This window comes from Vitis vinifera, chromosome 7 (genome assembly GCF_030704535.1).
Source record: "Vitis vinifera cultivar Pinot Noir 40024 chromosome 7, ASM3070453v1".
NCBI classification, from domain to species: Eukaryota; Viridiplantae; Streptophyta; class Magnoliopsida; order Vitales; family Vitaceae; genus Vitis; species Vitis vinifera.
In genome coordinates, this window is record NC_081811.1 from 27,584,458 (window position 1) to 27,600,621 (window position 16,164).

Here is a 16,164-nt window from a genome sequence, read left to right on the forward strand (position 1 = left end):
TATCAATCAATACGAGTTCTCACATTTTACCAGAAAATCCATGTTTGAAACACCAGCTATTTGTGTAAGTCAAGTTACCATATTTTTGGGAAGTCAAGCACATACCTCCAGATCAGATTTTGATGACCCGAGGAGGAGAGGGGGAAGAAGGAAGAGTAGTACTGAACCAGAAACCACGTCTGGACAAGTCAACATTTTACAAAATAAAGGTGAGGCGCACCGTACTACAAATGGAGTGTTGGGCAGGCACCAGATCCAAGGGGAATTAATAGCAGCGTCACGCCAACATCATCCTTTGCTTGTTGCCTACGGCTCTGTCAGCTGCTCGAATTCACAGCTGCATTGGTACCCAAAATCCGCATTGATTTTGGGTCTTGAAGCCAACCCTTTCAGAGTTTTCATAAACTGATACTTCATCGGAATTCTGAAGAAGGCATGTTATATATTTATCATACTAGTTTTTGATTGAGACCATCGCTCTCCATGGCCATGTATAAATTCATAAGTACTGTCCTTTTTCCAAGGCTGGTGCCATAGAATGAGGGGAGTTTAGTCTTGAGGTCTGAATCATTCTACTCCCATGGCATAGTTATCATACCGATCATCTTGCCCAACTTGAATGCATGACACTACCGCCTAAAAACTTTTCCACCCATCCCACCAGCATACTTGTACTTTAGTGATAATCTCTGAAGAATGTGCTGCCTGCATTAATATACTAATTTCTGATCTACATACCTTGAAGTGATAACCTGTATATTATCATTCTAGTAATCTTTGTATCAAAGACATGAGAAAATTAAGCTGATTAGCTTAAAAGACGAGAGAATCAAGCTGTCGTCTCTTTGAGAAACTGTACAAAGTGGGCTGTGGTTCTTTGGGCATGCAAAGTTGTAGAGGCTGATACCTAGCTATCTATGCATTAGCCAAAACCTAAGGTTGAGGAAGGTGGATAACAAGTCAGATTGATTCCATCGAATGAAGATGCGTACTGAGTAACCTTCTGATGGACCAAAAAGGACTTAAAAATGGGGTCAGATGTCGTATCAAAAGATTCAAAACTTATCAAAGAAAAGTTTTTCGCATTTAGGGGATCTTGGTGTGAAACACTTTTGAAAATTAACTCTAAAATGTAAACGTAAAATTGAAAAATAGGGTTTAAAGCATTGATATAGTCTGATATGACTTGAGTGGGTCGTATTTACATCAGCTTGGTCCAAGACAATTTTGATACCCACTCAACTTGAATTAGTTGACTCAACCAATTTGTCATGTAAAAAATTTAAACAATCTAACAATAATATGTGTATATGTAAAAGAAAAGACACAAATGTATGATTATCTCTTGGTAATAAAGTGGGAAGAAAAATTAAAGAAGGAATATATGTCTTGTGGAAGATGCAATGAAATAAAGTATTGTGAAAATTTTATAATTTATGATGTTGGAATATATGTACCATCGATAGTGTATGGTACTAGTGCATAATATTACACTAACTTCTAAGAAGGTAAAGTCATAGGAGTTACTATTCAAATCCTTAAAATAGTCTTTTGTTACTCATTGATGTTTGACATGAAAGAGAAAACGAAATAAAGTGTGTTTAGATCTTATATATATATATATACCTCATAATGTTTGAATATATGTACCCTTGATAGTGTATGGCACTAGTGCATATATTGTTTTTCATAGTCATACTAGCTTCTAGGAAGATAGGAATAGAGGATATATTACTCAAACTCTGAAGTCAGTCTTGTGTTACTCATCAATGTTTGACATGAAAAAGAAAATCTCTATTTATAGAGCTCTAGAGTGTTAAAACCACTTTCAATACTTCTTGTCACTCATTTTGCTCAATAACACGATTAAGTTATTCCTAGAGTCCCTCCCTTATGGAATTCCATTTTGGTTGTAATGATAATTAAACTTAAGTCCACTACATCCCAAAAGAATAATGCCTCTCCCTTGTGCCTATGACATTTTCTAGACTAAGATGATGTTTGTTTTTTTTACTTTTTGCTGAAAGTAATTTAGTTTTATAATTTAGGTTGTTTGTTTTTTACTTTTTCATGACTTATTATAAACTTTTTACTAAATAGAAAAAGCCAAAATATGTAGTTTTTTCTAAATAGAAAAAATAATATATTGGTTTTTTTTACTTTTTAATACTTAATAGAAATAAAATACTATAAAAACAAACAATCTAATATTTAACACTATTAAGCATTAAGGTTCTATTTAGAATTAAGTAAAAAAACAAACACCACCTAAGAGTCATGGTTAATTGTTATCATTTCATTTGGTTGTTTTTTCTTCATCTTGTTGATTTCTGATAGGACCCAACTAAATCACCATTGTTAGTTAGTAGTAAAAACTAAAAAGACTCCTAATATCAACGTACTCAAATAAGGAGTGTTTATCATAAAATAAGAATTTGATTTGATTTTCTGTCTTACCCTCCCTCGATATTAAGAATTGAGAGTGAACTATAAAGACATCTTAGGATGATTAGTTTGACTTAGAAGACCACATGAAGGTGGGGCACAAAATTGAGAAAGGAATTAATTTTCTTGTCCTGAATATTCAAAATAGGATTACAATTGAAGGAGGAAGATCCTCTTATCCATATGTCTACTTATTTATGGTAAAGGATAGCATAAATAGTATACCTTTTGCAATCGACTCAAATAATTAGGAAAATCAAGGCTTTTGTTGAATTGAATTATCAAAACTTTTGGATAATTCTTTAAATGTCAAACAATATCTCCGATCACTTTAAATTACAACAATAATTGTTGGGTAAACTCATTTTACTAAACCTAAGAAATATTTGGTACATACTTGATGTAAAAAAATAATTTTCTTCATAAAAAAAATTGTGAAAAAAAAATAAATTTATGAGAGAAGATGGCCTTGTAAACATTATATAAAAGACATGAGTTATTTCAAGGCTTACAGATTATATCATAGATTTGTAATCGAAGAAAGAAATCTAAAGACAAACAATAGCTGTTAGACGAGGACTACTCCTACCAAATACTGGGCTGCTCCTTATTATATTGATAAAAGTAATTAAGGATTACAGTCGTATGCCAAACTCATGGATGATGAATCAATTTTGAGAAATGCTTCATTTTCTGCTGGTTTCTACAATTCAACCTTTCCCTTTGAATTTTGAAACAAATTAATTACAAGAACCGAGCTAAGAGGGAAGTTATAACAGTCTTTTCTCACCAAAGAACTACGAATTCTTCAATGATTACAGCGTTTAAAACTGAAAGCAGCAACACTTTGGGCAGGCTCAGGCGTATCAAAGTGCAGGCCGCAGGAATCTCAACCCCATGTGCTTACTGTTAATATGCTTCCCCTCTTTCCCCTCCACTCTATATCCAGGTAATAATAACGCCAGGTGACAAAACCTTCTCACACTAATTTATAAACATAGCCTATCAGGCGTAGGGTAGGTCAGGTCCTCCGACCTCCTCCTCTATAGAAACTCCACTCAAATGGACTTTAATACAATTATCCACCTTTAATGTGAAAATTAAAGTAAACAGACTGACAGATTTTCCAAATTCTTTCTGTACTTGTACATGCGGGTTGAGCCTGCAACACTCATCCACCACATGGGATATGATAAGATCGTATTCCCGATATTCAACACGTGTCCGTGACTTACACGACACGCTGTGGAGCGCGTTGTTGCCTAATTTCAACACCGCCATCACCGTATTCATATGGAATCCAATAATGTATCTCGCGATATTTCATAAATATCGCCAAAAGAATCATAATTAAATAGGAAAATGACTTATAACAAATCAACAAAAACAAGCTTTTTCCTCTGTAAGAAGAAAAGGAAAAAGAAAAAGAAAAGAAAAAAAAACTAAAATTACTGACCGATTCCTATGATCGTACCAGAGGAGCAGGCTTATCAGATGTTAAACGAAATAACACTTGTTATTGAATCGTTTGTTCTTCCACAGGGGGGTTTCAGAAGCTTCTCCGTGTATAACCCGCTCAGAACAAATTAAACGGAGCTTCTTCTTACCGATGAAGAGCTATACATGAAGGATAAAGAAGCTAGAAAAGAGAGAAATAATTAAATTATTAGACCTGAAAATAATTCAGGGAGCCATTGCCATTGCTTGTGTTTTTGTGGCTTCATGGCTTTAATCTAACCCACTCGTAACGTCCTTCCATTGGCACGTCTTTGACGATATCATAATTGTACCTGAGATGATAAATTTGAAGTTACTGTAATGTTTCCTTTGGGTGCTGAGAAATAATTGGAAAAGAGGAAATGAAATGAAGAGTGGTTGAGTTCTAGTTTCAGTGATGCTTCATTTGGTTTTTTTGTGAAATGGACACTGGACAGTCTAGGTGAATTACGGTTGGCTTGTAGCCTGAGATGAGAATGTGAAGCTCTTGTGTAACTTACTTTTCTGAAAATCGTTTCTGGACGTCTTTTTCGGCGGCAGCAAAGAATTCTTCGAGCTCCGACTCCGACGGCATCTTCTCCACCGTTGATCTGTGGCGGTAATTCGCCTCCGATGGTCTAGCCGTTGACTCCAGGTCGTCAGATTCTGCACGAAGCTCACTCGACGGCGTCGTTTCTCTCCTGCTAAGATATTGCGTGCAAGGAGATGAAGAAATACAGAATTTACATAATACATAGTATATAAAGATATGAGAATCACGGAGAGACTTGACCAAAAGAAATTAAATGCGGACCGTTTGGAATCACTCAATTTAAATTTCGAATTTGAAGAAACGTGAGGAAATTAATTTTGCACTAAAATTGAAATTAATTGTATGCATATAAACCTTTCTCTGCAGTCGGAATATGCGGACGTTTCAATTTCTACACTCTCCTCCTGCAAAAAAATTAATTCAAATTTTGTACATGAGATGACAAATAAATAGGAGAAGCAATTACAGCGCGAGAAACGGAAATTCAAGAACCTAGAGAGAGAAAGCGCTGAGAAACGGAATTAAATTATTATTCTCCAAAGCTCAATTTCACCTCCAGATCTGCGAATTTCAATCTCTCCTTCACTAGCTCGCTTGATCCGTTACTGGAGCAGCACGACGCCGACACGTGATCCGAGCTAGGACTGGAACACTGATCCTCCTCCGCCACCACTCGTCCAGAATTTCCCGACGGTGCCTCGGAAACCGAATTCTCCGGCGAAATCACGAGGCCACGGCGATTCTTGAGCTGTTCGTACGACGAAGCGAACTTCAATTCCCCACCACCACTGACTTTCCTCCTCTTCACTGTCCCTGAGCTGTCTGCAGCAGCCGCCATGGCAAGAGCTCTCGCTCTGGTCTTCACACCGGCCACCTGAGCCACCTCCATCACTGCAACTTCCCCGATCCCTTTACATTTCCTGATATACTTTCCCATAATTTTCTCTTATTCTGTTGATTCCGGAGAGAGAAAATGAGGGAGACGAAGGTGGGAAGGAGATTGATTCCGTTGAACGGTTCGGATTTGTTTTATGCCATCGTGGTGGTCCTAACTCTGTTAACAATGACGGACGCTCAACAACGGGGTTTTTGACGGCGCCGTTGCGCAGATCGTGGCCTTTGTGGATAACGCCGTTCCTGTGCGGCTGTGCCCCTAATTATTGACGGCCCGCCTTATACCAACCGGTTCGGACCGGTCTTACATGAAAATTACAACGGCTTTTACTCATTCCAAACCGGAGTCCAGTTTCGTTTGGTGCGAAACTGGTCTTAACCATAATTATTGTGCATTGGATGAAATTACCCATCTACCCTCTATTCATAAAGAAACAACAAAAACACTCCCTTGATGGTACCTTCCTCCGTTGTTTCCGGTTTATATGCGTTTGTTTCTTTGAGTGGAGTTTAAACACAACTAAATCTGTCTAAAATATAAATATTAATTTTAGGAACTCCCCTTTAAACAACTTGCAGATAAAAATTAAAAATTTTAGTTTTATATTTACATAAAATATGTAGACATAAAGTTCAATTAAAAAGTAAATAGTAACTTAATACTCTATTAATAATTCATTGTATTTTTTCAAAAATATATATGACCTTTTATAATGGTTTTATTTTACATAATTATCAACAAGATTTATTTTTAAAAATTAAAAAATTATATCAAAATAACATAAGTGAAGAATTCTTAATCTCGAATCAATTTTACATATTGGAAAATTAATTTGTTGCATTATCATCTTTAATAAAATCTTGAAATTGGAGGAATAAGCTTGTTCAATAAAAGTAGATGAATTTATGTAATTAATTAGACCAAAGAAAGGAGAAGTGTTCTTAATTAAAAGAGGGAGAGGAAAAGTGAAAACATGTAAAACGAGTGTTAGATTTGAAATAGAATTCAAAATAGAATAAAAGCTCGATTATGAAGGGCATCAAATTGGCTTACACAACCATCCTCAAATAATCTTTATATACCTTAGTTTTTTAAGCACACACTATAAGGGAGAGGTAATTTCAAATAATATCCAAAAGTGGTGGACAAAATAGTCTTAATTAGATCATATAAACATTAAATAAGAAGTATCCTTAGTTTTATTTATATCATTTGGAAACTTGATTCATACATTGTGAGATATTCTATATTTGTGATGGAATAGACCTTTGATGAGAAATATTCTTAATTTGGTACTCTTAAGCTTTAAGATATTCCATATTTGTAATAGAAATTTAATTTTAACTTTGCAAGAGGAACCTATCATGGGTGATTGAATTGTTCAAACTCACTTTAATAGAAGAAAGCCTTATCTTTTGAATGAGTCATCCCTTTGCCCTTTGACTACATCAAATTTGACAACATTTTTATTTTAAAGTGGTTAATTAAGATAATTTTTAAAATAATTTTAAGTAAAAACCAAAGAATTCAATTTTATATTCGCAAAACTGGCATGTTCCGCTCTTTGGTAAACATGACTTTGCTTGCATTAAGCAAATTTTAAGGCACACGAGATGGACACAAGCTTAGAGATTATTGGCGATGGTTGTGCAATTCATTCTTTTTTACTTAGAATATGAAAAGAAATAGCAATATAAAAATTAAACAAAAATGATCAAATTATTCATCCTTATTTATTTAAAAAATGAGAAGAATTAGAAAGATAATTTTTTTTAAAAAATTATTTAATCCAAACTTTTTTTTTTTTGTCTTCTTTTTTCCATTTTTCATTTTTAAAAATAAAAAATAATAATAATTTGGATATGAAATACAAAATGTAATGGTAGAGACCGGGGACCCACATCGATTTTCTTGAAGACACGGTGGGAATACAAATAGTCATGGGAGAGGACGGGGGACATGGGACGCATGGACATTTAATTTAGGGCCATAACGGCCTAACCGTTAGGTAAGTAATGGAGCGAATGAATGCGAAAAAAATCTTCTTTGAAAGATGCCTTGTAGTAACAACGAGATTACACATGACACGTGCCAATCAACCATGCAACACTGATTTCGTATAACCATTCTCTCTTTTACCTTTTTTCATTTATTATGGTGTTGAGATTGCAGTTACAACAAAAGAGCACAAGCGTCCATGGGCACCGTAGCTGAGACAAGGTTCATGAAATTGATTCACATTTTCCTTTCAAGTTCCACGGATTGACCCAACTTAGGATTCTCTCCGAATTTTTCAGTTTCAAAGGGTCCATCCATTTCACGTGAATAGTTAAGACGGCCCCAAGGTACCATGATGGGCGCTGTTGCGTTGTTGGCGACTTTGAAGGATGTAATAATGGGAGATTGCACCATGACATGATTTGAAATTTTATTTTTGCGATATTTGGTTGGGTATTTAATGTTCCAAGAGCTTATGGAATGAGAGAAGAGAATGAGATGTTTTTAATACTATTAAAGTCAAATTTCGAATTTAATGTGAGATTCTAATAGGTAAATGTTTTAAATATCGGACATAATAAGAATACGGCATTTATATAAGAGTAATTGTAATGTTTTAAGAGTTGCTAACTCTCGTTATATATAAATACATTTTAGAGTTATAACGATTTATTATATTTAAAGTAAATAATATCTTCATGAGAAAGAATGAATCATTATTAATTATAAATAATCTTATGATTGAAATGATTTTATTCGTATTTTTAAATTATTATTTCTTTACAATTAAATATCATAATTTGGGATTTTGTATCCTCTGGTGTCGTGTAACATTTTCATTTTGATCATAGTTCTTAATCATAAGTAAAAAAGCTCATACAAACAAAAAAGGATAATCATTTTATTTTGAAGTAGGATGAAAAATATGGAGGATTAAAATTATTTTATGAAAGAGAAAATCTAATAATGGAATATTTGAAAATAATGGGTATGCTTGGTTTTATTTTTTGAAATTGATTTTTGGCACAAAACAAAATCAAACATTTGCAAAGTTTCCCCATTGAAACTTTTTCTTTTTCCTTCTAGAAAACATTGTTCTTTAGAATTCCTTCATCACAACATAACTATATGCCCACAACATATATAATACCATCTATCAACTTTAGAAGGTGAACCCCACATTCAGTGAGAGGTACCATGACCCTTAGTGAAAGTTGTTATACAACCCACCAAATAAACAAAAACAAATTTCTTATTATTTATTTTCAAAGCTAAGCTTTTGGGGTGTATTTGAGTAATGGCACAGAGGCCATGAGGTCGAGCCTCGTATCATCTGAGATTTGCTTCATCCCAAAAGCATAATGATAAAGAACTAAAAAGAAGGCATTGAAGAATTCCCCAAAAGGGAAGGAGGAGATGGGAATCCAAGACAGAGAGTAATCAAGTGCCAAAAGAGGAGTTAAATCAAGCATTGAAGTGATGATAGAATAAATCTACAACAAGAAACCAGGACAAGTGAATGTTTGATGGTTGGTTCAAACTAAAGGGCACCTACCATTATGGTTTATGACCCTTAATCAAAGATAAAGAAGAAAGAAAGATTCCCCTGAAACAAAGATAATGAAAAGGGAATAGACAAGGGCACATGGACTTTTTGCAAGGGCAGGCACAGAAAACTAGAATAGATTTCACCCTCAATCACCATAGCAAATGGAAATATATTATAGATATATTGAGCGGCTCTCACATGAAGTGTGTGCCCAAGGCTTCATTCATATTCAACTTTCCAACAGTTAAACTGGTCTTCTTTTTTTTAACCCTCATGCTTTAAATAACATGTTAATGTAACTACAAAAGGTCAATCAATGAATAATTGAGGGTGGTGGGCTCACTAAATATTCCCAAACTTAACTCTCTCCGTTCATTTTCTATTTGGGTAGCTTTGTTTAGTTGTCCACAGTTACACGAGTGACTTTAAAATGCCTCATTAATGACTTTGATTATCAAGGAACATAAGGAAGATAAGTAAGAGATAGTAAAAATGAAGTTAGTAGTGGTTTTAGAAAAGGAGTGTTTTTAATATTTTTAATATTTAAATATTTTTATTTTTTAAATATTAAAAATAATAAAAACATTTTTTAAAATTACTATCAAACATACTCTTAAAATAATTTGATAATATTTTAATTTGAAATATATTTTGTAAAAGTATTTTTAGAAAAATTATTTATAACTTGTTTTTAAAAAATATACTATAAATGATTTTCTAATGTTATTCTTTTTCTTAATGCTAGCCATATTCTTTTTTTTTTTTTCTTAATACTAGCGGTATTCTTTTTATTTTATTTTATGGAAATGTGAAATATAATTCTCCATATAAAATCAATCTTAATGTAAAAAGTAGTCTCGTTTATATGAGAGAGAGAGAGAGAGAGGGAGGGAGAGGCGTATCTTTTGTTTATATGCTTCAATTTCTTTTACGGAAAGAGAGGAAGAGAGAGAGACCAACATTGATACACTATAAGTAAGAAACAAAAATCAATCTCAATGTAAAAAGTAGTCTTGTTTATATGAGAGAGAGAGAGGTATCTTTTGTTTATATGCTTCAATTTCTTTGACTGAAAGAGAGAAAGAGAGAGAGGGAGAGAGACCAACATTGATACATTATAAGTAAGAAACAAAAATACACCATAAAGTAAATAAAACTTTTACAGTATAAAAAAGTTGCATCATTGACTTTAAAGCAACTTTTTCCAACACATGCTTGTCTCAAAATTTTCTCAAAAAATTTCATTGAAAAAGTTGTAATATATACACCTCAAATATTCTCTCAAACCCAAAAACAATTAAAGAACTTCTAGGTATTTTACCTATGGATGCCTACATAAATTGTTTATTCATAGATTATAAGAAACAGACAATGGGATGGTGGGTAGTGAAAAGAAATATATAAAAGAGGTAGTGCTTTTGAGAATATTTCCCACACACCCACAAGACCAACACCAACATGATGATTGATGAACCCCTATTCCACATACCCCACAGAGAATCCAAAGAATGGAGGAAAGAAAATTTTTAAAATAGACTCCATAGGCCCATGATTACAATCCAAAAGGAGTAAACAAATTTACTCAACAGTAGAAAGATATAAATCAAAGGAAAAGAAAAGAGAAAGATGGAAAAGCAAAATGAGGAATCTAATGATGGAGATGAGTGAGAGAGAGGTGGAATGGGGGGAAGGGAGCTTTCAAAGAGGGGGATGCCCCTCCACGTCCAAGACATGTTTTCTCACAATAGTGCTTCAAAGTTCAAACGGTCCTTTCAATTTCAAAAGCTACTCCTTTTTCTTTCCAAAGTCAGGACTTTAAGCCTTTGGATCACAATTTTTTTGCTACCCCAAAATCCTTTTTCTTTTTCCTTTTAAAAGCAAGACTTTGCGGCTTACGTCTTTTGCTTCTTTTCAAAGCCATACCAAAATTTGGGCTCCATGCCCTGTTTTGAATCACTTGTATAACCTTAGCTTAATCAAAATCTACTTATTCGCCTTTCAAGTTTTGCCACATGTGATATTAATATTTTGAGTTTTACGATGTGTCGAGCATGAAATGGGAATCGGTCGGCCACTTGGTAAATATTAATAAAAATTTATGATATCATTTAAGAAAATTCAACATTGTTAAGAATCGAAAGAGTTAATAAAAATTTATATTTGAATATATCATACAATTCACGAAGTTTAACAAATAGTCGATATTTCACTATTAAAGATGTAATAGTATTTGTAGTGGTGATCTTTACATATCGTACTAACAATCAAAATATAGTCAAAAAGAAAAAATCTCTATTTGATAGGACTTCTTTCTATGCCTATAAACAATAAGAATATGATTAAAGATAAATACAGCAAGTGATATATAATATGATTGACACATAAAAGGAAGAAATTAATATCTATTCGGTGATATATAATTTGTCTACATGAAGATAAAATTTGAATATATTATGTTTCATTATTTTTGAATATATATATGTTTCAAATTTATCTTTGATTTTTATAGCTATTAACACATTTTGGTAAGTTTAACATTAAGTGGTGGTTTTTCCTTCTTTTTTTTTTAATAAATATATATATGTCTACTATTAATATATGACAGGAGGTTAAAAATATCTATTTATGATTGTTAACAGGATATTATTTAAAATAAATAAAATGATTACAAATATTTTGACTTGGTAACAACTTTTCTTAATGTTAGCATAGGGAGGGAGGGAAATCAATTTGAAGGATGAAGGTGGGGATTGAAAATATGGTAGGCTGTCGAATCAAAGAGCTTAGAAAATCGTGCAGCAGGCACTTTTTTCTCATACGTGCTGAGAACCTTATCCAATTAAAAGATGGCGAAAGGCTGTGAAAAAAAAAAAACAGGGCATGATCCCTTGAGGCCTTGACCAAGGTCGAGCACATGGCAACCGACGGATTAGTTCAAGTGGTCCAACACCCAAGAATTACACAAACCACATTGCTCGAATTATGGAACTTAAAGAGTTTGACAAAAGAGCGAACAACAAAAAGGACCATTTCATGATCACATTAGGAGTTTAGGACCATGTGCCCTTGCATAAGACACCTTGCGTTGTTGCTTTTCTAAGTCCCACTCCATGGTTTGGAGGCATGCTGTATGGAGGATTGGGTCCGAATGCCTTTGTCCTTGGCTCAACTAACCCTACCTCCCACCTCCATCCTCTTTTTGGGTCATCTCCCAACCTCCTAGTTCCAACATTTATCAAGTTTTTTGTTGCTTTGCTAAAATCCTTTGCCACATTCTCAATGTTGGATGTCTCATGACTATCCATAAAAACTAATGATGCTTTTTATTAGTATAAAAGTAGGAGGATTGAACAAAAGACATTTTTCATGGTGTGAAAGCAAAGCAGAAAATAGTTGTATTACCCATTATATTAGCCATATGCATCTAGAAACTTGTGTATTATTTTCTTAATAAGCAACAAAATTGATTTTGAATTCAAGGTCAATACACATGTGATCATTGGATGCCCATTTTCTCACTACATGTCTTGCCATTAAGCAAGAGTTCAATCAATTTGCTATGAACATTCAATCAAGACTAAATTGAGTAAGACCATGATGCTTGAATTGTAACGTCAGTAATATTTGATACACTCCTACAAAGCAATGATTATTACCCATATAGTGAATATATTTCATGCTTTCTATTTTTAACGTAAAAAAGTAGTGATAACTTTTCTATAAGATACAAGAATTATTAAAGATTTACATTGAGAAAGTAATAACTTTAAAATTTTATTATCTTAAATTTAAAAAATTTTAAAATTACTAAGGGATATTTGGTAAAATCTAATAATTATTATTTAATAATTTAAGTTGACTTTAAATTAAATTATACTTAAGTTATTGACTTATAATTTTATTATGTAAAAGTATTAAGGTTGTTTGATAAAATTAACTTAAAATTTATTTTAAATAATTAAAATGATATATTTATTCTCATAAATTATAATGAAAGCAAAGAAAGTTAAGTAACAATTGAGATTGTGGAGGAGTAAAAGATGTCGTTGAGATAATCAAGACAAATATGGATGAAAAGGTAAAATAAAGATGTGGATTTAAGAATAAGTTAATTGTTTTTTATTTATTACTTAAAGTTGTTTTTAATTTTAAGTTACACCATTAAGTTATTTTATCAAATATCTTTGTTTACTTAATAATTTAAATTAAATTATTAAGTTGTTTACTAAACCCACTAAATGTTCTACTTTTATATACAATTTTATTATTTTAAAAATAAAAAATAAAAATGTATTTAAATAGATAATTAGTATTAAAACAATTATTCAAAATTGTCTTTTTTGCAATGTGTTTTATCTTTTATTTTTTTCAATTTTTTAATAATTACAATTTTCATACAAATTTAGAAATCATGACCTTATTTGATCATTATTTTTTAAAACAATTCTAAAAAAATAGTTTTTAAAAGTCATTTTCTAATATTTTGTAGGTAAAAGTTTGTTTGAAAACCTAAAATATTTTTAACTTATTTTTAATATTTTTAAATATGTTTTAAAAATATTTTTTTTTTATGTCCATAACTTTATTTTAAATCATTATATATATTTGTATAATTATATTTTAAAATAACTCAAAAAAAAAATAAGTGAAAAATAATTAAAATATGTTATTTGAAAATATCTTATTTTATATTTTCTATTATAAAAAAATAGAAAACAGTTTTTGATTATTAAAAAATAGAAAATAGTTTTTATTATCAAACATGTTTTTCAATTTTTTTATTCTACAAAATAAAAAACTATTCTTAAAAACAATTTCCAAACAAGGTCAGATTATGATTTTAATACACATTTTGAAATCATTATGCTTCACATTTTCAATTAAGATTTCAAACTTATTTAAAGCAAAAAATAAAATAAAATTGTATTTTAAGCCTTATATGCTATTTGACCAAAGCGAATTCGGAACAAAAAACATTAAGAAAATTCCTTGGCATGAGTGTCACATGAATACCATCCGTCCTATGTGATTCCTTTAATAGCTAACATACATTTAAGAAACTAAAATAAATTAGGTTGTACAGAAGAAAGAGGAAAGAATAACATGGGATATTCCATTGGGACCAAAATTAACCCGACCCGTTGACAGGAGTGAGTGGTGTACCAGTGTGGATGGACTATAAAGTCACTTATCAGTGACGCAATCACGTTGTAGAACGTTCTTTGGACCAATCAGAGTGGTTGAAGGATGGACGGCAGCTGATGCAGATAGCACTAGAGAGAGCGACGTCTCAAGCCGTGAAACAAGCCGCACACGCACCTCGAGACTGACTGACAGATAGGCAGACAGTCCACGCCTCATCCATATCCTCCAGGTTCCGTCACACCCGCGCAGGACCCGTTTTGTATCATATCGCTGCTCCATTCAATGACCTCCACGTACGCTCCACCTCTCCTCCACTCATTCTAACGAAAAAGATGAAGCTGCAATTCAACAAAACTAAAAAAGAAGGATCGGTCCCAGTTCAAGGTTGGACTGGGTTTGGATATGGGAAAATTTTCAAAATGGACAATCATGATGCTGTGATTTCTGTATTTTTCTTGTATCTTCTTATCCACGGCTCTCTTACAAATTAGTAATTACTCCACGGCCCAGCGTCTTCCTGACTACGCCGTGGACACTGACCCAGGAGCAATGATTTAGACACAATAACGTGCAGCAAATGGTCAATCATTATTGTAAGAGAAGGCAATGGCTGGGACAGGAATGTAGTACACTCTCTCCTTCCAGCACGTCACGCTACACACACCATCGCCCTCCTGCAATTTGCAAATGCTGGGCCCATCCACATGCCTCGGATTCCAAAATTTGTCCCCTATCGCCAGGCGCTGGAAAACGACAGGTCGTCGTGGCATCGGCCACGAACCCCATTTTATGCGGGCGGGCCTATTGGCTATGCGGTTTCCACGGCCGGAAGAGCCACACACCCACCCCCCCACAACAAAGGGGCTTTGTTTTGTTTTGAATCTTTGATGCTGGCTCTAAGCAAAACGGCAATTCCCATCCCAAGACGTCTTCACTCTTTGCCTTCATTTGCTCTTTTTCGTCTTCTTGGGGCTTTGTCTTTGTGTTTTTATTCGGTTGGACGTTTGTGTGATTCAGGAAAGGGTACAAAAAACTTGGCATGGAATTGGGGTTTTTTGAGTGGGACCATTTGGTTTTTGGCACTAGCTTGCTAGCAACCCAACGCTGCTCTGCAACACCTTAATCTTACCCAAATACATTAATTCATGTTGGTCGATGGGCTTTGATTCTTTTACCTATTGACCTTTGGTACATATTGGAACTTCCCCAAGACTCCTAACCAGTACACCCCTCAAATCAGGTCAGATGAGATTTTCTGTCGGTAGAATATGCCCAAATTTTCTTTTTTCCATTTTTCTTTCTTTCCTAGGTTGAAAAAATGCAAATGAACTGATTCCTATCTCTTTTTTTTTTTTTTTTTTGTGGAATTCTCTCAAATTATTTGGAATTTTAACTCTGTCTCACAGCCTCCTCCAAGTTCTCCTCAATAATGACAGAACTTCAGGCTTATGTCTTTGGACTGCCAACCAGGCCCGCTCAAAATTTACAATCTTCCCAAGTTCTCTAATGTCAAATTAGAACTAAAATGGGATAAACAAAAAGGGTTAATATTTTAATTGTTTTAAAACAAATATTACATTAAATTTAATTTTACTGCTATTTTGTATATAATTGAGTTAGAGTGAGGTGGGAAAGATATGGAACTAAAAAGAAACTTGAGCCTTTAAATTAAGTTCCACACTTACCCCACTCCTCGATCGGACTCTTGCAAACCCATTTTATAAGGGATTGGATGGATTAAGTCCTAAAAGTCCCTTTGTAGGTATACTAATTTTCCATTGTCGTCTTCTTAAATATTTTTTAAATGTCCACACATCATCTCCTAATTGAAGTGAATAATTTCTTATAAAACAAAAGATGCTTTATAGACTTACGTAGCCATGTTTTTGAGAACACAATATTTAGTTTGTTTTCTTAAAAATACAACATCTATTCCACGTTTTTTGTGATTCTTGTTCTTAAGAATACGACTATAATAAAGCTTTTGATACAAAGAATTTATGTTGTGTTGCCATCTTTATTTGAGTGTTCACTTCATTCTTATTGTGGTGATATCTTTGCTAGTTTTTTTTTTTTTAAAAAAAATCATTTGAAGAGGTATAA

General features: G+C 33.1%; 1 protein-coding gene across 2 annotated transcripts; it reads right to left on the reverse strand.

Annotated features, from left to right (window-relative positions):
- Positions 1-3,754: 3,754 nt before the first annotated feature.
- Positions 3,755-5,616, reverse strand: LOC100260966 (cyclin-dependent kinase inhibitor 7). 2 transcript variants are annotated; one of them, XM_002282163.5, is made up of 4 exons: positions 5,028-5,616; positions 4,829-4,878; positions 4,443-4,622; positions 3,755-4,235 (listed from the first exon to the last, which is right to left on the reverse strand). In XM_002282163.5, exons 1-4 carry the CDS (start codon positions 5,409-5,411, stop codon positions 4,166-4,168), a joined length of 684 nt encoding a protein of 227 aa, XP_002282199.2. In that variant the 5' UTR covers positions 5,412-5,616; the 3' UTR covers positions 3,755-4,165. The 2 variants fall into 2 exon arrangements, with proteins under 2 accessions (XP_002282199.2, XP_010652818.1); XM_010654516.3 differs by having other exon boundaries at positions 4,443-4,625; positions 5,028-5,615.
- Positions 5,617-16,164: the final 10,548 nt, after the last annotated feature.